At 40.1% G+C, this 24,111-nt stretch overlaps 2 protein-coding genes across 4 annotated transcripts in view; one reads left to right on the plus strand and one right to left on the minus strand.

Annotated features, from left to right (window-relative positions):
* Positions 1-420: 420 nt before the first annotated feature.
* ALDH5A1 (aldehyde dehydrogenase 5 family member A1) lies at positions 421-10,572 on the plus strand. The gene is made up of 10 exons (XM_086842869.1): positions 421-718; positions 853-936; positions 1,849-2,019; positions 2,149-2,265; positions 2,698-2,841; positions 3,710-3,853; positions 5,162-5,320; positions 6,648-6,817; positions 7,566-7,624; positions 7,778-10,572. The coding sequence occupies exons 1-10, from the start codon at positions 422-424 to the stop codon at positions 7,981-7,983; spliced, it is 1,551 nt and encodes a 516-aa protein (XP_086698995.1). The 5' UTR covers position 421; the 3' UTR covers positions 7,984-10,572.
* A 2,146-nt stretch (positions 10,573-12,718) lies between these two features.
* The window catches only part of KIAA0319 (KIAA0319 ortholog), a 56,197-nt gene continuing 44,804 nt past the window's right edge, over positions 12,719-24,111 (minus strand). For 2 of the 3 annotated variants that reach the window (XM_023919628.2, XM_086842882.1), the window contains exons 16-21: positions 23,710-23,869; positions 22,323-22,465; positions 21,243-21,365; positions 20,221-20,311; positions 18,626-18,717; positions 12,719-17,773 (exon numbers count right to left, since the gene is read on the minus strand). In XM_023919628.2, coding sequence (XP_023775396.2) covers positions 17,595-17,773; positions 18,626-18,717; positions 20,221-20,311; positions 21,243-21,365; positions 22,323-22,465; positions 23,710-23,869 — 788 coding nt within the window. In that variant the 3' untranslated portion in view covers positions 12,719-17,594. The remainder of the gene's footprint in view (positions 17,774-18,625; positions 18,718-20,220; positions 20,312-21,242; positions 21,366-22,322; positions 22,466-23,709; positions 23,870-24,111) is intronic. The other variant, XM_023919629.2, reaches the window with a different exon arrangement.

A 24,111-nucleotide genomic window follows, 5' to 3' on the forward strand; every position in this document is an offset into this window, starting at 1 on the left:
CCCAAGGAAGCGGTCAGACCACCAAACCCGACAGCGTTCAAGAAGCATTTGGACAACGCCCTCAGGCACACTGTGTGACACTTGGCGTGTGCTGTGCAGGGCCGGGAGCTGGACTTCCATGATCCCTGTGATGACTCCTTCCAACACAGGATATTCTGTGACTCTGAGCCTCCTCTCTCCCTACGAAGCAGAGGTCTCGATGGGGAGGGGGAAACGAGGCTCAGGGAAGCAGAAGTTCCACCCCCCCCGCCTCGGCTACGCTCCCTCCCCTGCCCGGGCAGGCCGGGTGCCTCTGGCCGGGTGCCAGCGCCCCCGTGCCCCTGCGAGAAGCCGCTTCTGGCCCGGCCCCCCGGCAGCTCCTCCTCCGGGGCGGTGCGGGCGGGCCGTGCCGGGCCCCGCCGCCTGTCGCCGCAGCGCGGCCATGGCCACCCTCCTGCCGCGGGGCGCCGCCGCCGCCCGCCGCCGCCTCCTGCTGCGCCCCGCGCCGCTCGCCCCGGCCCCGGCGCGGGCCGCCGGCCGGGCCCTGTCCGCAGCCCTGGTGCGCCGGGGCGGCCTGGTGGGCGGCCGATGGGTGGAGACGGCCGCCGCTTTCCCCGTGCAGGACCCGGCCAGCGGCGAGGAGCTGGGCCGGGTGTCCGACTGCGGGGTGGCCGAGGCGCGGGCGGCTGTGCGGGCCGCGCACGAAGCCGGCGCAGGCTGGGGCCGCCTCCCCGCCAAGGTGAGCGGCCGCGGGAGGTGGTGGCGTGGGGGGGCCCGGGGCGGTCCGGCCCGCTCCGGTCGGGTCTCTCGGGGCCTCGCTTCCCCGTCCCTGCGTGAGGCGGCCACGGCAGCCTTGTCTCTCCCTCCTGCCAGGAGAGGAGCGCGCGCCTCCGCAGATGGTACGAGCTGATGATGGAGAACAAGGAGGAGCTGGCGCGGATCATCACAGCCGAGAACGTGAGTGAGGCGGCGGGGGTGGGCACGGGCACTGCCCCGTGCTGACACTCGCGCTGGGAAAGCCAACACCGGCAGCGAACGGTGACACCAAGTAAAGCTGTCAAACCTCTCCCTGCGCGCTTCACCAGTTAGCCATCGTGTCCTTTTAAATAACTTCGGGCATATTGTGCACTCACATTGCTCTGCCAGGTTCGTGGGTGACGTTTCAAACACTCCTTCTCCGGACATAAAGTACATTGGTTTGATGACGGTAGTACCTAATCAGAGGAAACCAGACCCGTGTTGTGCTTCATGGCATGCAAAAGTGTACATCCACCTAAACCACGGTCCTCGTGGCAGAAATGTTTGTGACTGGGAAAAATCACGCAGGTCTCCAAGTTGGACTCACACAGTCTGGATCACTGAGTACTCTGGGAGCTCACAAACTGGTGTCCTTTCAGACAAAACCTTGCTGGAAGATGCTTCAGCAGCTCCGCTGTGGTGTCACAGCTTCTAATGGTCATTCAGTCCACAGGGTCAGATCTGGGGGTAGTCCAAACAATACTCCCAAAACAAATGACCCTGGCATAAACTTGTGACTGTTTTGGCATTATTTGTGTCTTTCTTCAGAGTGATAATAGCAGCTATCTCAGAGTTTGTAAATAAATGCATGCTACATTTGTTATTTTTCTTCCTTGTCCTGGGCAGGTATGAATCCAGGCACAGCATACGAATTACTGACTATACAATGATGGTATATTGAATCCACACAACTATTGCTACTGCAATCAATCTTGTGGAGATCACAGTGTATGTCAGAGGGAGGGGATCATGAAGTACTCTGAAAAGAAGAAAAACTCCAAAATCCTTTAATTTGTTTATATTGCTTCTGTTTGGTGCTTACAATGTATCTTCAATCTGATTTAATCAAAGGGGAAGCCTCTGAAAGAAGCACAGGGTGAAATCGTGTATTCAGCCTCGTTTCTGGAGTGGTTTGCGGAGGAGGCTCGACGGATTTATGGTGATGTTATTCCAGCATCTGCAAAAGACAGAAGAGTCCTGGTGCTGAAGCAGCCAGTAGGAGTGGCAGCCATTATAACCCCAGTAAGCATAGCTGAACTCTTCAGAGTCAAGTGAAGGTTGTCAGCTCAGCTCCCAGTTCAAAATGTCACTTCTGCAAAAAAGGAGGGAAAATTTTCCTAACTTTGACTGTACTGTTTTCTTTCTTCCTAGTGGAATTTTCCCAGCGCTATGATTACCCGCAAGGTTGGTGCAGCTCTGGCAGCTGGCTGTACAGTGGTGGTGAAACCTGCAGAGGACACACCTTTGTCAGCATTAGCTCTTGGGGAGGTGAGTTTTCAGTGCTAAGCTTTACCTCAGCAATGGACTGATACTGTAAACAGGGAGTCAGATGGGCTTGGAAGGTAGATCTGGCCAGCTTCATATGTGAAGAAAGGACAAACTGACTTGATGCAGGTGTTTAAGTTTAGTGAGAATCTTTGCAAATTGTTTCTAATATGGTCTAGAGCCTCAAAATGGATTTGGCCATTTTGATACTCAAAATATCCTTATATCTTTAATTTGGTTCTTTTGAAGACACAGCTTAACCGGAGCAAAACTGCTCTCTCAAGCACCTGTGGTATCAATTCCTGGTTGTGCTGAGCCCTTTTGGCTTCCATTGACTTATAGACTGTATTCTTCAAAACATTGAGCAATCATTAAGTGACTGTTCCTCTTAAAAAATGCACTAATAATGCAAATTCTGTTTTTCTTTTGTTGCAGCTTGCAAACCAGGCTGGAATCCCAGCAGGAGTGTACAATGTTGTCCCTTGTTCCAGACAACAGACAGCAGCTGTAGGGGAAGTTCTATGCACTGATCCATTGGTATCCAAAATATCTTTTACTGGCTCTACAGCAACAGGAAAGGTACATACGTGGACAGAATATCCTTGAAGATTATTACTGTGGTTATACTAGAAAGGTAGGGGGAAAGTGTGTGCCTTTATACGGAGCCTTCTTTTCTGGCTACTGTACACAGATTGTCCAAATAATTGTGTTCCTCTTGAGATACTGTTTACATGTTTTAGCATCAGTACTTCACAAAAGGATGCCTGTCTACAATTCTTGATAACTGTCCTTTATTAAACTGTAGTGTGAACAGTCCTGTACAAAATGTTCTTGGTTAATATCATAAGGTGACAACATACTAATAGGAACACTGAAACTGAGTTTCAAAGGTTCCATTAAAAAATGGCTTCAGAAGTTGAGAGAAAGTATTAGAGGAGTAAGGCCCTGGAATAATTTCTATCAACCTTAGTCAATAAGCAATCTTGTTGCCATATGTAATTGAGTCTCTGATTACCTTGTGATGTGGCTACAAAATGACGGAATTCTCAAGGGTGGCTGTGTGGAGAATGAAGAAAAAGTCTGGTATCAAGGCAAATCATAATGCCAAAGTCTATCAGGACTTGAAAAACTTTTGCAAGAGTAATCAAGATTTTATTCTCAAAAAAGAATAGAACAAACACAAAAAAGTTGACAATATCAGTGTATAAGCTTGACCTGACCTAAAGTTGATCAAAATCTTTCTCTGCATTAGTCCTTGGCCAGAATTCCATCTTTAAGGATTTTAATGGATGAAAGTTATTTTTTGTCACAGGAGATGGTCTAGCATTGTAGAGAAGATGCAGATTATTTCCTTGCCAGAGTTAATTTTTCACTGCCTTGCATCCATGATTCCACTGTTAACATCTGTTAGAGGTACAGATGTGTGTGTCTCTTCTGTTGCCTACAGATCTTGCTGAAACACGCAGCTGGCACAGTGAAGAGAGTTTCCATGGAGCTTGGAGGACATGCTCCTTTTATTGTATTTGACAGTGCCAATGTGGACCGGGCTGTCGCAGGAGCTCTTGCTTCTAAGTATAGAAACTCGGGACAGGTGAGAATTTTTGTCCATGTTTCTAGACAGTGAAGAGCTGTACATAAAGTTCAAGCTGTAAATAAGCTATTTCATGTAAAAGGAAAGCACAGAACGCTTCACTGTGAAGAGAAAGTTCTGAGCTCATGCATGGCTCTGAGCACTAAAGCTAATTACCAGCAAGTCTAAATAGCAACACTGAAATCCCATATATTTTCACAACATACATGGCAGTCAGTAGCACCACTATTTGAGAAGATGATGCTCTCTAGGACCCCTTGCAAGAGCTTAAGAAGTAATAAGGCGTTTTTTTCATATGTTTTGTTAATATTTAATTCACTGGAGAACATGTGAATGACACCATCTTGCTTCAGTCTATTAAGACACTGATAGTTTTTTCTACAAGGGATAGTTTTAAAAATTGATAGACGAGATTCAAGTGTGCATTGCTTCAGATGTATTTCATTTAGAGTCAAAACATTTTTAAGAGCATCACTTTCCAGAACAGTCATCTGAGAAGGGCTGTGTGGAGACTGTTCCAGCCTCACAGGCTTCATGTTCATGTAAACATGAAGTTGACAAATTCCAGCTTTTGAGAACCACTAAATTTTCAGTAGGTCTGGGAGGTCATTTGATAGGGAAAACTTTTCTTGAATAACATAAGACATAACTAATCTTGGGAAGAAAGAAAGGAAACAAAAGTGGACAAGGACCACTAAGGCATCAGACCCACAGTAGACAAGATCTGTCATAAAAGGCACCTCTGCTGCTGTAGACAAAGATAAGAAGCTGTTACTTTTCACATACTGCAGCAATCAAAATAGGATGCAGTCAGAGCAAAGGGGTAGCAGAAATATATAGACCACTGAAAACACTTAGAAACAACTTTCGGGAAGAAAGCAAACTCAAACTCAGATAATAAAGGAGTTAGTGGTCTGGGGTAATTTTTTTCTAATCTAAATGTGATTTGAGATTTTTAATTTTCAGCATTCTGCAGTCTAATTAGAAAGTGTTGTGTGCAGCTTCTGGACCTTAGTTGATCCATATATCTGAATCCACAAAACTCAAAAAGTATTTCTCCAGTGTAAGCAACTTAGCAGTGTGACATATTTCACACACCCACTAACAGCTTGTTGAAGTTGTATTTCTAAAGTGAAATGGGTGGTGAAAGAAATGGCATAACTAGGTAACAGTTTAGGATGAGGGAGGAGAGGCAGGGGATATCAGTGTAGTAACCTGATTCTTTGGCACGAAGGCCAGAATAAATTAATGGATGGATTAAATACCATATAAACTAATGGAGTTTTGTCTTACCTTGTTTGTTTTCAGACTTGTGTTTGCACAAACCGTTTCCTGGTGCAAAAGGGAATTCATGATGAATTTGTGGAAAAGTTTGCTAAAGCTATAGAGAAAGAACTTCATGTTGGAAATGGATTTGATGCAAAAACTACCCAAGGACCACTAATAAATGAAAAAGCAGTGGAGAAGGTATAAGTAAATATTTCATTTTTAATATCCTAATTTTCTTTTTGTGATCTATAAAATATCCTTACATTTATGTTTCACCTTTTTTCCCTTGTTTTATTAGAACATATTTGTGGTGTGGCTGGAAGTATGTTCTGTCCCCCAAGTCCATGCATATATATAGACAAACAGATGTGGGCTGTTTATGTATCATCCCCCTGCTTCCATTAGGGGAAAGAGAAGACTCCTGTAGGAGAAACTGATTCCTCCTGATTATTCCCTAGCTTTTCTCAAAGTCCATTCACTGAAATCTGAAACACTGTGAGAGCTGTACAGTGATCCCGCAGTTCTGAAGCACTGTGATTGACAATTTCTTTTGAGGAACAGTGTTTCTTTTTGACGAAAGCTAGGCAAAACAATTTATTTGGGCTAAAAATACCAGAACTCTGGATGTTGTAATCACTTGAAACTTCATGTGCATGTTTTGGGTCTTCTGTTTTGGGTGGCCTGCAATTCCAAGAATATTTATTTTTTAAGAAATTCTAATAAATCACACTTTCTATAATATTTCACTCTTCCTAAGGTTAAAAATTATTGAGTCGAGTGGCCCATACTTAGTAAGATATTACAGCTCAGTTGCATGCAGGTTTGGTTTGAATCTATTATACATAAATGCTGCCAGATTCTCTTTATAAAAGAATTGGAAAACATTCATTTATTTGGGAGACAAAGGATGCAGTCCTTGAATTTCATTCCTTCATGCCTTTCCTTCTTGTATCACAGAAGTGTAATACGTGTATCAGTACAATTATATACACAAATGAACACTGTATATAGTCACCTTCTGTAATTTCAAAGGACTGTATTCTTGGTGGGGATTACTACTTTAGTTTTCTTACTACTTTGTTGTCTTTAGATGAATTGTAAATATAGGGAGTACATAGAATCATATAGATGTAGGAAAATGTTCTTTGCCAGTTCCATCTTGAGAGTTATTTCTCTTTCCATGGCAATCATAGGCTTCCATTTCCATAGTGCTTGATCATTGATATAAGATTCAGTTTTAAGTCCTGCAAAAGCTTTTTCTCACATTAGGTGTATGCTTTTAATTTCTACAGAAAAGTGGGCTGGGGACCACAATTCATAATTTATCCCTCTGAAATTCTGTCAGACTGAGAGAAACAAGAATTGAAGAGAAATTAGATAATATTGCAAATGATCTTCTGCAAAGTGTAAACCCCTCTTCAAAATTTTCTCTTAAATATTGGGAGAGTATTATTTTTTCAATGGGAAGTGTATTATTGCTCATTCTTAAATGCTGACTTTAAGATTTTTGTTATGCATGCCTCAGGTAGAGAAACACATTAAGGATGCAGTTTCTCAAGGAGCATCTGTTGTGACTGGAGGGAAGCGACACAGCTTGGGGAAGAATTTCTTTGAGCCAACATTACTTACTAATGTTACAACAAAAATGCTTTGCACCCAAGAGGAGACATTTGGCCCTTTAGCACCAGTTATCAGGTAAGATTATTAATTCTACAGATTAAAATTAACAACTAAAAAAACAGTGAAAGATTATTTTGAATAAACAAGATTTGAAAGACAAAAATATTTTTGTATGTCACGCAACTCTTGTAAAAATCCTGGGGTACTGGGGTAAGTGGAAAACATACTTTGGATATGTGGCTTGTTTGTTTCTTTTTCTTGACCTGATTTTAGCATCTCTGCAACTTTTTGAAAATTAAAGTATTGCAATCGTTAAGCAAGGCTAGATAGCAGCAAAACCTTCATCAGCTTCATGATCTGTGGTACAAAATAAGAGACAGGACTTCTGAGTTTGTCATGTGATTTGCTAGTCCTAAGCTTTTCTGACAGAGGATGAGTCGAAGTGGTCTGTTCTCCTTAAAGCCTTCCCTGCCTTTGTGCAGAACAATTGGATGTGATGGAAGAACATGCAGTTACCTCTCAGAGTTGAGAGTGCTGTGTAGATGGAGAAATAGGTAGGCTAAACCATGTGAAGTAAATGTCTCAGAACCATCCAGGTACCTAGAGGGAATTAAGGTAATCTTAACTACTTAACTGCAGTTTAAATTAAGAGGTAGACACTTCAGTGTTTCAAACTTAAAATTAAATTAGCATTTTAATGTACACTTTTGGGAAAAATAAATTGACACTTTAATTCCTGATAAGACTGCTTCTTGTCAGTAAGTCAGCAAGACAGCAGGTGAACTGCAGACCTCATTTCTATTTTTTCTCTTTTTATTGACAGATTTGAGACTGAAGCAGAAGCTGTTGCTATAGCAAATGCAGCTAATGTGGGTTTAGCAGGTACGCTTCTCTGTCAGATAAGTGTATTTCTGTGGGTTTGTGAGCTTTAGTGTTATGGGGTGATGATTTTGAATGTTATTAAGTCTCTTTTTCACAGTCTTCTGCAATTGTTCTTATGATTTTCACTCATGTGTCTCTGTGTCTTCACAACAGGATATTTCTACTCCCAAGATCCAGCTCAGATCTGGAGAGTTGCAGAACAGCTGGAAGTTGGAATGGTTGGTGTTAATGAAGGCATAATCTCATCAGTGGAGTGTCCCTTTGGTGGGGTAAAGGAGTCTGGTTTAGGGCGAGAAGGTTCAAAATATGGCATTGATGAATACTTAGAAATAAAATATGTCTGCCTTGGAGGATTATAAAAGCCTTCAAACAGCACAATCTCCACAACTTGGTAAAGAGTGCTGTTATTTAAATAAGCTTCTTGAGCCAGAAATATGTATGAATGAAACTTCTACCTTCTTTAAAAGTAATCAACCCTGTCCTGTGTGTGTATAGAGATATCTATGGTATTCTGTGCTGCCAAATGTTTTTACATTTGTTTATACATCCAGTTTTTCAGCAATGTGATCATAATGTCCATTATTTTTAGTAATGACTAGGGATGTACATTTATTGTTGGATTATCCTGGTGTAACTGGGAGAACTTGTGCATAATGAAAACAGATTGTAACCTGTAGCAAGGGAAACGAGACCACCATTTTTTACTACCTTTAGTATTTCAGTGTGGATAAGGGAGGCTTTGGGATGGCAGTCTCCCTTTAGAATTTTGTGTAAATACTGACACTTTCTAGTGTGGTTATGCGACCTTAGAAGCAAGTGTGTGTGGTTTTCTTTTTGTTTGGTTGGGTTTTTTTTGTTTTTTTTTTTTTTTAAATTGTGAGAGAATCTGCTGCTTACACAAGGTGAAGAATTGTTTTGAGCTATATCTAGGCATCCACATAGGCTAACAGACAGCTTTTTCAGCACTGATAATGCTGACTGCAGGGCTGCTGCCTGTTCAGCTTTAGGTTTTTGAGCAAAGAGGTGTACTTTGTGCCTAACAGCTTGCATGTCTCGGATGAAATATAGCCCTTGTTTGATGCCTGCTAGCCCCAGCAGTCCTGTGAGCAGGACAGTCCAGGACAAAAAATTGATGGCTTAATGAGAAGCATGAGGAACATCTTGCAGAATTGTAAGGGCTGTGTGAAGAAAGCACAAGTGGTGACATAATGATACAGATAAAATCCCTCCCTTCCATGAAAAGACCATGACTCTCCTCGGGTAGAAGTACAGTCCCTGATACAAATGTTGTTCAGTGTCTAAAGGAACATAACTCATCCCCTTCAAAGAATAGGAGCAGATATCTATCCCTGTGGGCTTTGTGTCTTGAATTGTATTTGTGGTTATACAGGTGAAGGTCAATTAGGAAGGAAGGTCTAGAAAACCCTTGAACATGACCCCTTTGTGACCTAATAGATTTAAATAGTGCTGGTTAGAGGTGAGACTTTGACACATCACCTCACTATTCTGTCATCTTCAAAAGAAGATATAAGGCTTCCTTAATATGAAATAAACAATGTTGTTTAAACATTGTTTTAATGGCAGTCAAACAAAGCACTTTAAAAGATGTGCAATGTTAATTTGGTGAATAAATCAGCATGGCAGAAGTTAAGTAGAATAAATTTTGTTTCTTGTGTTCATTATTAAAACTAAAAGAAGGCAACAGAGCCCTTCTTCTTATAAAGTAATGAATGTTACCCCATGAAATTAAATATTTTAAAATATTTTATCCCATCAGGCAAAGAGGTACCAGTTAACACAAGACTTGGGGAGGGAGGGAAAGCAAACTGGCACTGAGTTTCACAGGGTTTTTGTTTAAAGCGCACATAAAGTAGCATTGACTGCTACTCTTTCTTTTTAAATATATTTTTTATGGTTGTATTTGTGTAGCAGTTGAGACTAGGTGGGTTTGGAGCACATTTTCTGTCAGTACTGTGTGCATCATGCCAAACAAAGGGCAGTTAAAGGGGATTTACTGCCCTTCCAGTAATTCCCAATGCACCAAACCTGCATATTTGTGGTAGTGAGGACTTAGTACTGTTATCTGTGCTTGTTGTCAAGAACACAAAAAGGATGGCCTCTTTCTACACTAAAGCAAGAAAATTTCCTATTGCCAACTTCTAAGGTTACACTATTGAGTACAAAGGCTGCCTGAATTTGGGAAACACAGTGTTGTGGGAGAAGGCTGTTCGGCAGCCTTGGCTACTGATATATGTAGTATTAATTGGAAAAAACAACTGGGAAAAAGAAGGTTGTGCTTTGGTTCCTGGCTTCCACAACACACTGATGCAGGCATAGTTACAGGTATTGTACACAGGTAGAATATCTGCCACTGAAATTCAATTATGTCTGCCTGTGAACTGCAGTATAAGGTCAAAATTAAAATCATCTTATTTACAGCTGTATGAGAGTGTAGCATTTAATGTGAGTGTACTTCTTGGGACAGTGCAGTTGGAGGATAAATAATTTAACTCTTACTCTCTTCATTGCAAAGTTACTGATCAGATGCATTGGTACATTTAAAATCTTAATGTCTTTTCTGATAATAGCACTTCTAATGGGTGTTTATTTTTTTTAGCAAATAATATCTTTTACAATGCCTGATAACAAGCACAAACAATAATTAAAGATAATGTTTGTAAGAAACTTAAAAAAATACCTTTGTCTAGACTGGATTGTGGTTGAATTCCAGCATAATGTCCTCATGTCAGTAAAGTCTACATCAGTTAAGCACAGAATAATCAAAGTTGTCTTCATAGCAAAAGCTGGGATTCTTCAACAAAAGACTTACTTGAATTCTCACACCTCAGTTGTGTTGATTGCACTTGTGATAGTTTAGCAATTTCTGGATATTAAAACTGTGATTAAAAAATGTTTTCAGTCAATAAATAACTTCCATGAAAGCACCAGATGTTGTTGTTTATTACCTTATTCAGTGCTGAACTGACAAATTGACAGTCACATTAAGTTCAGTCTCTCAGCTTTGCACAGATTTTGTTCTGACAGCTTTATCCCTGGAAAAGACACCACTTCTTTGTATCACAGAATGACTACAGTTGGAAGTGACCTTCAAGACAGTCCAGCCCATACCCTAATACCTCAACTAAACCATGGCACCAAATGCCATATCCAAACTTCTTTTAAACACATCCAGGGATAGTGACTCTACCACATCCCCAGGCAGATCATTCCAGTACTTTATCGCTCTTTCTGTGAAGAACTTATTCCTAATGTCCAACCTAAATTTCCCTTGCCGCAGCTTAAGGCTGTGTCCTCTCCTTCTGTCAGTTGCTGCCTGGTGAAAGAGACCGACCCTCACCTGACTGCAACCACCTTTCATGCAGTTGTAGAGAGTGATAAGGTCACCTCTGAGTCTCCTTTTCTCCAGGTTAAACAACCCCAGCTCAGCCATTAGCCATTCCTCAAAGGGCTTGCATTCCAAGCCCCTCACCAGCCTTGTTGCCTCCTCTGGACACGCTCAAGCGCATCAACGTCCTTCCTAAACTGAGGGGCCAGAACTGGACACAGCACCCCAGTTGCAGCCACATGTACCCACATGTTCATGAAGTGTAAGATTTTGGTACCCCCAATTACAGTCTCTTGAATCTAAATAAAATAGATGGGACTACTTTGGCATAGTAATATGCCATCAGTCATTTTGTATGCTAGTCTTTTATGCTGAGTCAAACATTTTATCACAAAACAGATTAGTGTCTTCCCTGCTTTTGTAATGTGATTATTTGCATAATTCTTTATTTCATTCATTAAGATTTAAAATAGACTCTTGGGAGCTCTTTTATTTCTATTTATTTAACACAGCCTTGAAGCCTGAGAAACTGTCTTAATTTTCAACTGGACACAGTCATGGCCAATTTCTATTTTATTTCTTAAGGTACTCCTTAAACACCTGTTTCACACACCCCCACACCCACTGCCACTGCCTCCACTGCCTGTCTTCTCTGTTTAACAAGCTCTCAAGAAACTATGTTTACGTATTCTACTAGATATTAACAAGTTAGCTAGCTTAAAGATTTAAGTATGGTGTTAAGAAGCTCTAAGTTACATTTTAGCGCTTGTTTAAAGGGTTTCCAGGTCAAAACTTCCTGCTTAGGTCCTTCCAAGAAGAACCATGTGAAGTTCATGGTTTAGTCACTTCATCAGCGTGTGCCAAAGCTGCTCAGCACAACTGGCTGAAGTTGTTTTGGAACCATGCCGATTATCTTCTGTTGCACCACCTACTCACAGGGATGGGGAAGGGCTACTGCCATTCCCAAAATGTACAGTACAATAGCAAAGGGGCAGATTCCATCCTTCAACAAAGGGCACATGTATCGCATCAGCTCATTCAGCTACCAGTATTCCCTTGCAGTCCAGTGGCAAGGTTTTGAGGTACCACCTAGACTGTGGCACCATGTATCCAAACAGACATAGAAAGTTCCTTTCATGGCACAGGATTTTTTCCGTACAGAAAGACACTTGTATCTCATAGCACCTTTTATTATCACTATTCAGCACAAACTTAATATACAATGATGGAAGGATTTTTCTTTTCCAGTTCAGAAAGAGGTGGCATAACCTACCCCTTTCTAACAGCATATTTTGGGTTGTACTGCACATCTGTATCTCTGATTACTGCTAAGCAGAGGACTCAAGTATGGAATCTTGGTAACAGAGTAAGCCACAACATCTGTGAAACCACCACACTTGGCATGACAGCTGGTGATTATTTATACACTAATAAATTAAATTTTTAATTTAATTTAATTTAATTTATTAAATTAAATTTAGCTAATTAAACCAAGTAAGGAAAAATGCCACATGAAAACTCATTGTGAAGTGCAGTAAATTATTTATTTTTTGCTGCTCTCTGATCTACTGAAGGATGTCGCCTCTCTAATAAAAGATGCTTCTGTCAGTAGGGAGGGAAGGAATCAGCTACTGCATTGCTTTTATGTTTGAGTACAGACAAGCTATGGAAGACAACATATGTCTATTAGCCTGGCCTGATTGTTGTATCCGATATAGAATACCATGCTTAAAAGAGTACCTGACAAGTTTCTAAAAGGAAAGACAAAACTTTATTAATAGTTACATAAATGTAGTAATTTCAGCTCAGAAATGGTTCCAGTTACAATACAATAGCATTTGCAATAAATAACATTTTCTAGAAACAGATTCCTAATATAAATTCTGTAATAGCTCACCCATCCACCCACAGGGAGAAGTGCTTTCATACAGACACAAAATACAGATGTGCAGCTCATCTGCACCTGATTCATAGCCTGTGCAAAAATCATTTGCCTTTGTTTCCTTCTTAAAATTTTATTTCTAAACTTTATGTTTTCCTCCTTTGCCTTGGGAAGTTAAGGATATAAAAGGTACATTAAATGTTTTTTTCTTTGCTGCAGAAGTATGGGATTAGTATTCAAGTTAGGGATCCAAATAACTGACATTAAGAAACTAATTCACCTCTATTCCATTTCCCTTCTCCTGGAAGAAAGTTTTCCTCTCTCAAACCTCACCTAAATGTCAGAGGACTATACTTACTGCTATTTTATTACTACCATCCTGAAGCTGCACCTGACTGCTGCCTGTTACTGGTATACTGAGGGGCAAAATGAGTTTCACTTAAGGTTAAAAGCAGGAATAGAACATTTGCCTAGGAACCCAGTTATTTCAAGAACATCACAATATCTGAGGAAAGAGCACCAGCACAGAGAACACACACATGCACTCACTCTCTAATGTTAAGTTTCTTGCACGTGTGTGCATTTCTGTTTGCCCAGAGGAGACCAAGGGAAGGAAAACTGACATCATATAATCAAACAGCTGACAGCACAGAACAAGATGCTTGAACAGTACTTTTATCTGATGCATCTGACACAGGGAGAGTAAGACTGTTTACTAAAAGGTCAGAGCTGATAATCTATTCTTACACAAAAACCAAGAATAACCCTATGCAAATAAACAATTATCTGTAGTTAGACATTTTGCATTTTGTTTTATTTCCTCTACCTAATATGACAGGTTGAACCATAGGACAGAGAATTTGGATGTGGATCTCAACAGATTTGACAAGGTAAATTTTTTGCCATATTGCACTATGATTTTGGTTAGGAAAATAAAATCCACAAGACAATTACCTGTTCACAGCCATGGAAGTTTCATGCTGTGTATGTACTGCATTAGATACTACAATTGGGTACTGAACCTGTTTAATGCTTAGGAAGTTTTTTTCCAAAATACCCTTCTTCCTTAAAATGCAAACAAAAGCAGTCCTTTTACATAGCTGTACAATCCCTGCTTGTGCGTGTAAAACCAAGATCCAAATGAAAATCCATTCCTTACACTTCAAGGCAATGAGGCACTGCAAGTATCACCACACTGCCTGCCTTCATCAAGAGGCAGTACCTTAGCAGTTCCAAACTGAATTATTCCTTATTTTCAGTAGACTGAACCACACAGGACAAGCTCTATCTGGTCTCCTCTGCTTTTCAGTGCAGATTAGTCTTTTGGGAATAGCCCCATCCCTGCTTTACAAATCAGCTGCCAGTACTCTTTCTGTATGTGCAGGAAAACAGTGTGCAGAAGTAAACGTGAGGACTGCGAACCTGCTTGGAACCTATAATAACCTAAACCAAACCATTAGAATCCAAATTCTGCCATTGTGTTTGCATCATTACAGCCAGTTTTCTGACCCTTTCATTCATGGTATAAACTGACATTCTGCAAGAAAGCAGTACTTCTAGAAGTGACAATTATACTGAATCAAGATACAAGGCTTGCTATAGTCTCTCCTAAATTCCTGATGCAAATATGCTTGGCCAAGTGACACAAACGTGATACCAGAAATTCAGAGAGCCAGAAATTATTGCTTTCAGCTTCTGCACAAGTGCCATATATTAAAAGCAAGCCTGCTATTATGGTAAGAGGAATAACTTCTCCTTCCAAGCAGGTGGAATAATCAAACTAGAAGAATCAAAAGCAGCTGGAAAATTTTAACTATATTCAACTTTAAAAACATAGCTAAAATATGCTAGCAACAAAGATGTCAAAATATCATCTAGAAAACTGAATTTACTAAGCAACTTCCACTTGCTAGGGCCTTATACAATGAGAAATTGGTCTAATTTCTTATTTGTTGAAGTGAGAAACAGCCAAATCATGCATAAGTTCTCATGGCCCATGAACTTACCAGAGATCCAAAGATCTGGGCCCACCATGTGTATGTCTGCAGGCAAGGGAATAGTCCTAGAAATTCTGCAACATTAAGGAATGCAGGTTTATGATTCATGGACTTGTTTTACTAGAGAAACAGTTTTTGATTTTGGTGGGGTTTGTTGTTTGTTTGTTTTTTAAACAAGGATATTTCAATACCTTCAAAGAAGAACATCCTAGGTTTCAGCACTGGCTTAAAAAACATAAAATAAACCCAAAAGACATAAGTCACTAAAGTCACAAAACCAACAGAGGCTGCTGACTGCACTGACATGTCCTAGAAGGTAAGCTTATAGATAAAGGCACACTGGAGACAGTATTTAGCAGAAACATCAATGGCAGCACAGCACATACAAACTCAAAATTATTTAAATAACTTATTTGCTTGTTTAAAAATGCACGTTTCAAAAGAATAATTCCTGCTAGAACATCGTGTGTAGTTGTTCATAATGGATTAAGCCCAGCGTCTGGATTTCAAAGGAAAGAAATAAATTACTATTTTGAGTGAGCTTTAACTTTTTTCAGGAATGTTTTAAAGTGAACACTGCTTTTATTATGTTAACACATCTGGAGCAGGAACTGAAAGACATCAGAAGCTGACCTTGCTTTTGTTGACCAAGTTATTTAAAAATATATATATATATATACACATGCACACTCTCAAGACAAGGGAGAGTGTGATAAAATAGGTTTCAAGAAATAGCCTACACCCCCCATACACAGAGTTGGTTTCTGAAGAAAGCAAATCATACCATTCATACTGCACTTTGCTGATAATACGGGAAAAACATAAACAACACCTGTATTAGCCCTTTTTAGCTCTCTCTTCCCAGCCTCTCCCACCACAATGACTCCTGCAGCCACACAAATTTCTCCAGAAAAATGCAGGGCTGCTCACACAGGGTAATTACTCCTTAGTGCTGAATTAGTAGCCTTAGGGACTGTTGATGACTGCACTTGAGAATCAAAAGTATGAAACAAGTTATGAGCATGCTATGTTGCTGCTACTTTTGGCCACTGATTTCTTGCAGCCTAGGCAGTTCTGACTGTTGCCCAAGTCCATTAATAAGAGAAGCACAGAAGCTAAAATGTTCAACCCAGCTACTCTATTGTGTCAGACTTCTAAGAAAGGACAGAGAAAGCCCCAAAATTCTCTACATTATTCCTCATGAAGGAAATGGGCTTGTCTCTTCCCCAAACCTTCTAAACTGCTTCCTATACTGTTTCATCCTCTGATAATGGGTTCTCTACCACTGGATTAAAAAACCTGAACAAAACCAAAACAAACTCCCAAAATATTAAAAAAAAAAAATCTTCAAAAATGTTCCCAGAGAAAGGTTTTCTCCATCAAAACACATCATGCCTCCATCTCAGCCCTAGACTTCAGTATATCAGTAGAGGACCCTCAGGAATAGCTGGTCATGGCTAAACAGTAACACCAACACACATGCCCCCACAAGTGAGCCCTGTGTATAAAAGTCAGGTCTTCAGTCGTGGATTTCAAAAGCAGTTTTGGGGCCATGATTTCAAAGCCTAACAAGCAGACTGTGAAGAAATGACCCAGATTGTGAACTACAATGTCAGAGCTGCAATACACCTACCCTTGCCAAAGACCTAAAAGGATCTCTTTAGGCCAACACATCCAGTCACACAACAGCAAGAGAGGAAAAAGTCAAACAATCTCATGTTCAATCTAAAACACTGCTCAGTACCAATTACCACGACAATGAAAGTACAATGAACCTCCTGCTCCACACAGGGTATTTGCCACAAACATTTCACAGCACAAGAGCCCAGCACATTCTTTAACTGAGCACTTGATGCTGGCAGATGAAAACTCACCTCAGCTGAGCATTCAGTCTTAAAAGGTCCAGAACTCCACAAAGTGATCTAAAAAGGTTGTTTGGGACGCTCAAAATGCTTCTCAAGGCTCATTGCACCAAGTCCTTCCTGCTACATGGATGGACATGGCAGAGCCAGAGCAACTTGATCATTACAGAAGCAACCTAAGTCTGGATTTCCCAGCAGACATCACACCTCCTATGTGAGTACAGGGAACGTTGCATCCTACAGGACTCAGATATACCATGTTACATTACAGCTGATCCAGTGCAACTGCTCTAGTTGTTAACTTTCTCTGAAAACAAGAATGTTTTCACCCAATGAACACTACCCTAGAAAAGGAAGTCACAAAGTACAGTTGGATAAAGACAATGTACTAAAAATGCTCTTTGTGTTTCCATCCTAAACTGAAAATTAAGATGGAGCCTGTGGCAATATATTGCTCTCTATAGTTGTAAGGAACTTCATCTATATTGGCTTTTTCTGTTGCAAATCATACCACTTCTCAAAGAGAGCATTAGGAGCACATATGAATCTGTAAGCCATTGTTAGTTACCAGAGCTTGTAGCAGAACAGCTCTGGCTACTCTTGTAGCAGTGATATAGAAAAAAAGGCCTTCTGAAGTTCAAACATTCAGCACAGAACATGCAAGAAATAAGAGGTGCTTTTTCTTATTCCTATAATGGTGACAATAGGAGATAGCTGACCATCCACCCTTTCTCCCTCCTTCTTCCTTCCCCTATCTGTGCTAAAAATTTAATCTGCAATTAGTTGATATTTGAGGATGATTTTGGTTCTGGAAAAACAGAGGTGGGCCAACATATTTCAGATGTGTCTCACCAGTGCGTTCTGTGCTTTTACCCTCATTCAGTTATCTGTCTTTGGAGCTGTAGTTGAAGGAAACTCCATTTCTGAGGGACCCATTTATAAGTGTTCTAGAATTCTCTCTTTCAATCTTTTCTCTGCTGAAGATAGTGTCCTGATCACTGTCAAACTCTGACTCAGAGACCATCAGACTGGAGTTGTGCTCTGTACTTCTGTGTTTTATACCTGACAATAAAAAATAAAAACAAACTCATTAGAAAGGCTTGGGTTTTTAGTAACATATAACCATCTTCTCTCCTGCTGTGATATGAAGGGTAAGTGAAAACATTCTCTGCAGTGCAATGCATAAAAACAGCATACACCAATACAAAAACTGGCTTAAGAAGTATCATATACCATTTCAGATACTCTTATAACTTCATTGCAGACCCATCAGTTTATGGCTCTGAAATGTGAATATATGTATTTAAATTTAAATGTAAACAACTAGATTATTTTAGTACACACCCAATGTATTTTCAATATCTTGAATCTGGAAATCAGTCTGTCCACTCAACCACCTTATTAACATGAGTGGCAATGAAGGGTCATGGTTTCTACACAAACATTATCTCTCTCTTTCTAGGACAGCAGTTTCTCAGAATGACTTTATTTCCTTGGATTCAAACATTTCCCCTGCTAAAAACTGAAAGTCAGGTAAATTAAAAGATATGTGAACAGCTGCTGAAATCTACTGATGTCTAACAGGGCACTGATGGGTCAGGAGGGAACTGCTGTGCAGCAACAGAAACAGCTCCAAATTAAAGCATGTGCAGAGAAGGAAGGCTTACATGGTGAAAATCTGTGGGGCAATTAAATGTTCTAAATTAAGATAAACTCAGAAGCTCAGAGCAGAGGCTGAGCTCACAGCTTTATTAAAAAAATGAACTGATTCTCCCCCAACCACTTCACTGTCTATCTCTGCCATTCCCAAACTTGTAGGCCTGCTTCTGGGCTCCTCCTGCCTACAGGTATCAATTCAGACACACTGGCTGCACGCTTGGTGGGTGAGTTCCCAGGCTGCCATATAGCACGTACCGTATTTGGGCCGTAGCTCCATTCTCTCCTGTTCATCTATGTTATCTAGGATGGTATATTTCGTTTTCTTTCTAATCTTTGTTCTCTTCCTGCTAAAAGATAATAACCAAAAAGACATTTAATTCTCATGTACGCACATAAATCTTCCCCCCTTCCTTTCCATATACATACCCCAATACACAGAATGTCATTGTCACCTCTACCTAAAAATATTTCCAGTTTATACCTTAATAAAGCAGTACAATATGGACAAGACAGTATAGTTAATTTTCACTGATACAGAAAGATGAAGAAAGCAAGGCAGATTGATTTGCTCTCCTAAGCCACAGTTTGCTCAATTTCAACATAGTAACTACAAACACAGTAGATGAATATTCATGTGCCCCCACAGTTCACATTGGAGAAGCTACCTTACTGTTCAGCCAGCATTACAGCAACAGCCAGCCTTGGCCTCCCCTCCATGATCTTCTGTACAATTCATCTGGCAACTCAAAGTTTTTAAAACCTCCAAATCTCCAGCCAAATATTAAGTCTACACAGTCTTTTTCATGTAGTTTCCACAAGGCAAAGGGAATCTCTCTCTGTGCTGTAATTCCCTCCTCTGTTTCACATGGACCTGTAGCAATCAGTCCTCATTCTCAGGCACAAGCCATATGAGGACAAAGGACAGAAGCAGCTGAACTCATAAAAAATCCCTCAAATAATCATCCAATACACACAAGCCTCTGAGGCTCCATCCCACACTGCGGGAGTGGAATGGGACACACTTTACTATTTAAAGTTTTCTATTAACAGAACTGTTCCTTCAAGCACAAAAATAAAATTGGCATTGACTCCTACACATCCTTTACATACTGCAAAGACACCCTAGAAAAAGATGAAAATTCAGAAAGATTTTGATGGCATTTTATTTTTGCTAACATCTGAACAAGCTATCTATTTGCTGAGCTGTTTGAGCCTCAGCAAAAACACTTGCTCTAGTGACAGAACTTGTAGGGCTTGTCACTTGAAAGAGAATTTCTTATCAGCTCACTAGGGAAGACTGGAGGGGAGGCAGGGAAGGAAACAACATTCAGTAGTATGAATGCTCCTGTTTAAGGAAAGAGAAGGCAAGAAGTCTGCATGACTGAAATCACTAGAGTACTCCTTACCTATAAGCCACATGCAGTCTAGCTACCCACACTTCCTGTCCAAGGGTGAAACCAGACTGGAAGCAGATTCCTTTCCCATTGCCTAGAACATTCCTACATCAGTGACCTTCAGGGTGTGCCTTTTTTTTCTTAGCATGGAGTACTTGCAGGACTCAGTAAGAGAATGAAGATCTGCAGTATACTCTCAGCTTTTAACATTAATTATCACTTAATACAAAGGATACTGCAACATTAACTTTCTGGTTTTCGTAATGCAGAACACAGACACACAAATGGATAGTCCTTTTTTTCAAAAGAAGTATGTGTCTAAAGAAACAGCTACAGGAAGCTTCTCACATGTCCAAAACGAGCTCACTAGTTTAGTGCTATGGACTCGACTAAAATAATGGTGGTTGTGTGCAATTTTTGTGTCTATCTCATCAAAAAGAAACACAAATCATGTACCTTTTACAGCAGCAGATGCAGAACCAGGCAAGCCCTACCATGACCACAATCAAAATAAAAACAGATACAGTCACATAGAGTATACTCCACTCTGAAAAAAGAAATACAACAGTGCTTTGTAAGGTCACATGAATAAAACAATTTTTAATACAACTCTATTAAAATAACCAGTCCTGAGGAATGGGGAGCGGCAACAAGAATGTAGGAAAACTAAGCACAAACATATTCTTAAATGAATTCCTAAAAATCTTTCAGCTTTAAGATTAGAAGTGCACATTAGAAAATTTTCTTCCTCTCAAATACCTTTTACTATCCCAAGATACCTGAAATCCTATGTGGGAACTGACAGCCCTGCAAAGGGTCATGGTTACCACCTCACTTACAATTCCCTAACTGAAAGAGAGGTACTCTGGATCTGGCACTTTAGTTGTGCTTCAAAAGAAGAGCTGATTAGAGGTAGAACCTTCTACCTGCATATTCACATGTATAAATCCAGGAAAACAGGAAAGGATACAGAAAGATGTGCAATAATTTGAACTCCAATACATGTATGCTCACAGTTACCACTGTTATCAGGTTCTAAAGGTCAGTATTGATCACTGATGTTTTCTTTGCTTAGATCAGATCATACTTCTGGCACTGAAGCGTCAACCACCCACTCAGAGAAATTGAAATTGATGTCTCTTTTCCAACTTTGCAGTAGTCCTACTCAAAAGCTTTGCAAAGCCCATGTTATTGTACAACCCCTCCAACTGGCCCCAAATTGCTGCAAAATCTCCCTCCCATGACCATGTTCTCACATTTTTTTCATCAAATAGTGATTTTCTTTAAAATTTAGGCTACTACTGTCAAAATATCATTTCAAGAAATTATTCAAATATCTTTCTATAGAAAGCTATTGTTGGGCTGAAAAACAGAGACTGTTTTGGTCTTCCCTCAAGTCTTCCCCATTCTGAGAACAAATAATCAACAGTCTCACATGACAGCAAGTTACTCTTGAAAGACACAGCACCCAAACTCACCACAATTACTCTCTCCATCATTTAGGTAACGATGAATCAAGTTTTCCATCCACAGCTGGTAGCAAATGCAGCGCTTTGTTATGGGGTCACAGTGCCCATGTCCAGAGCATTTCAAAAGACAGGCTAAGAACAGAACCAAACACTGGGTCAGTTGTGTAAATGGACAACTTGTCATACATCCTCTTAATTTTAGACTAGACTGGTGGCAAACCATCTGGCTCATAACACTATGATATGTTTTGAAACTCCCTTTCCACTGGGGTTATGTATCAAATAGATCTATGGTCTAGCAGACTGCTGGCTAAGAGGAGAAACAATGTAATCAGATTATATTTATAAAAGAACAACAACCTTTTCAACCAGTATATAAAGACAGAATTTACTACACAATCAGTGACTATTTTATCACCAGGGCTTGTTTATTTTGTTTGTACATGAATTACTGTGTCCTGATTTTAAATTTTGTAGAAGTCCTGTCTGAAGTACCTAAGGCTTATAAAGGGTAGGCACTACTAGTGAAGCTTAAAATAAGCTTAGAAGTTCAAGCATCTTTTTGGGCAAAAGAAAGAGTTCATTATAGGAAACCCCAGTGGCCTGTGCACATTGCAAAGATTAGAAGACTAATGGGTAACACAGCAGTCACCCATCTTGCCTGATACAGGCAGACAAGAACAAGTTAGATTACAAGCCTATTTACTGAACTCTAACAGCCCTGAGGGAAGCAGAGATATGAAACATATCTACTTTATGGCTATAGTAAGTTTCACACATCTGCTAAGAAAAGGTAGTATGTAAAGTATCTTTATCCTCATTCCACAGGCTCCCAATACAGACCAGATTAAGATGTGCTTTTGCCTGCTGACACAGATGATGCCTTTTAAGAGTGACTGGCAGCATTCTACCTATCACAAATTGTGAAGCATTTTAAGTATTGTCTCCAACATCATCTTTTGTAAAACTACACCCACCAAGCCCAGACACCAGATGGCACACAGAAAGACTTCATGCAGTGTTTTCAGGTGCTGTGTTAGCCAAATGTCTGCAAAGTTCTGAGATGAGCAAGCACAATCCAAAACATACCAGCTGTGTCAACTCGCAGGACTTTAAAAAGCAAGAAGTCAGCCTTCTGTTTCAAAAGCTGCACATGCAGAGTCCGTGAGACTTCTGATGCCTTGATCACTGTGGAAGGATGCCCATTCTGTACGTAGAACACAACTGCGGTGCTACAGAAAGAACAGCGAAGGTCAGGACCGTTGTCACAGATAATTTTTGCCAGGCATTCAGCAATAAAGTATAAAGTTTAGTCATTTTTGCTTCTAGAAAGCCAGTGTCACCACTGATCAAGATTAGGGAACTGTCCATGGAACAATCAACTGATATTCATTCTGAGCTGGGAGCATCAGCAGTTCTAGGGATTCTCAGTTTCACAGAAGACAGAAGAGGATAATGTGACTTTTGCTTTAAGAAGTATGTATACATTTGCTTCCTCCACTCTCATATAGAGCCTGTCCCAAAACACTCTGAAGCAGTTTCACCAACTTTAGGAAACTGAATTCAAGAGAACTTGATGTGGAAGCTCTCCTGCCCTGTCATCCACAGCTTTTAAGTTGGGTGGTGTTGATCTCATCCTGTATCAGACACTTCAGGGAACATTTTAATTTGAGAAGCTGTGATTAAAAATATCATAACTATAAATAGTAGCCTTTCCACACTACATTTTTAAATTTTGAGAGGTTCCCGGAGAACTAATCACCAAAATAGGTTTTAAATTACCAAGTAGTTGACAAGAAATAATTTAAAGCTAACTCATGTAAACAGGTTCTACCAACCATGGTGAGAAGTTTCTCTGGGTACATACAGCCATCTCTAGGACTCTACATCAAGCAGAGGGAGTATTTCTCCTTTACAGTAAAATACTACATTTGAGAGAGTCCACTGTGGAGCTTTCTGTGCAAAAAATGGATTTTCATCACAAGTTACCTTGGAAAATGTTTATGAAATATTAAGAATATCAAAACCACGGAGAAGAAGTAGAAAAAAAAGGTGAAATAAAATAGGTTTGATTAAATAGAGCTGGGACCTTAATTTGAAATACAATACTTGCTTCACTGTGAGAAAGTCTGTTTATCTTGCTCCATCCAGCATTTGGAAAAAAATAGCAGCACTGTATGGAAAAAAGACACTGAAATATATATGCATGCACTTCCTTTAAAGGAAAAAGAAAAAAATCTGTACAGAAATAATGGGATTTCTTTTTTTAAAAAAAAAAAAACTTCACTTCTGAGCCTCCATAGAGTTTACTTCATCAATTTTCTACCATGGAAGAAATTCACCTTTTAAAGTATATTCTGTTGAGAAGTATAGCATTTTTTGACATCTTAGGAAATATTATTTTTCAACCAATTATGAGCTGTGAGACAAGCAAAGAAATCACAAGTCTTTCTGGCACAGAAAGACATATTTGTACCTTATATCTGAGTAGGCTTGTATCTTCTGAACTTTGATATCTGAATCCAAAACATTCAGCAGTACAGCCAACTGTCTCACCAGAGTGTCCTTTTGCTGCTCACTTAGCTGTCCCACTCCAACCTGCAGGATCAGCTCCACCAGACCACTCCTTCTGGGATCTGACAGAAGAAGAACATGTTATTCTTTCAGAACCTGGCAAATATTTCAGTACCAATATGCAGAACTTGAAAGTATTCATTAATACTACAGTTTTCTGCACAAGATCCATATCACTGATAAGCCAACTCTTTTGTGCTAGAGAAGTACTCAGCTTATTTTGTCACATTCTCTATGAAACAAACCTGGTGGGTCCTAAGATAGTAATCCACCTTATGAACAGAAATAAAGTACTTCAGGGTGC

This window comes from Cyanistes caeruleus, chromosome 1 (assembly GCF_971803275.1).
Source record: "Cyanistes caeruleus chromosome 1, bCyaCae1.hap1.1, whole genome shotgun sequence".
NCBI lineage: Eukaryota > Metazoa > Chordata > Aves > Passeriformes > Paridae > Cyanistes > Cyanistes caeruleus.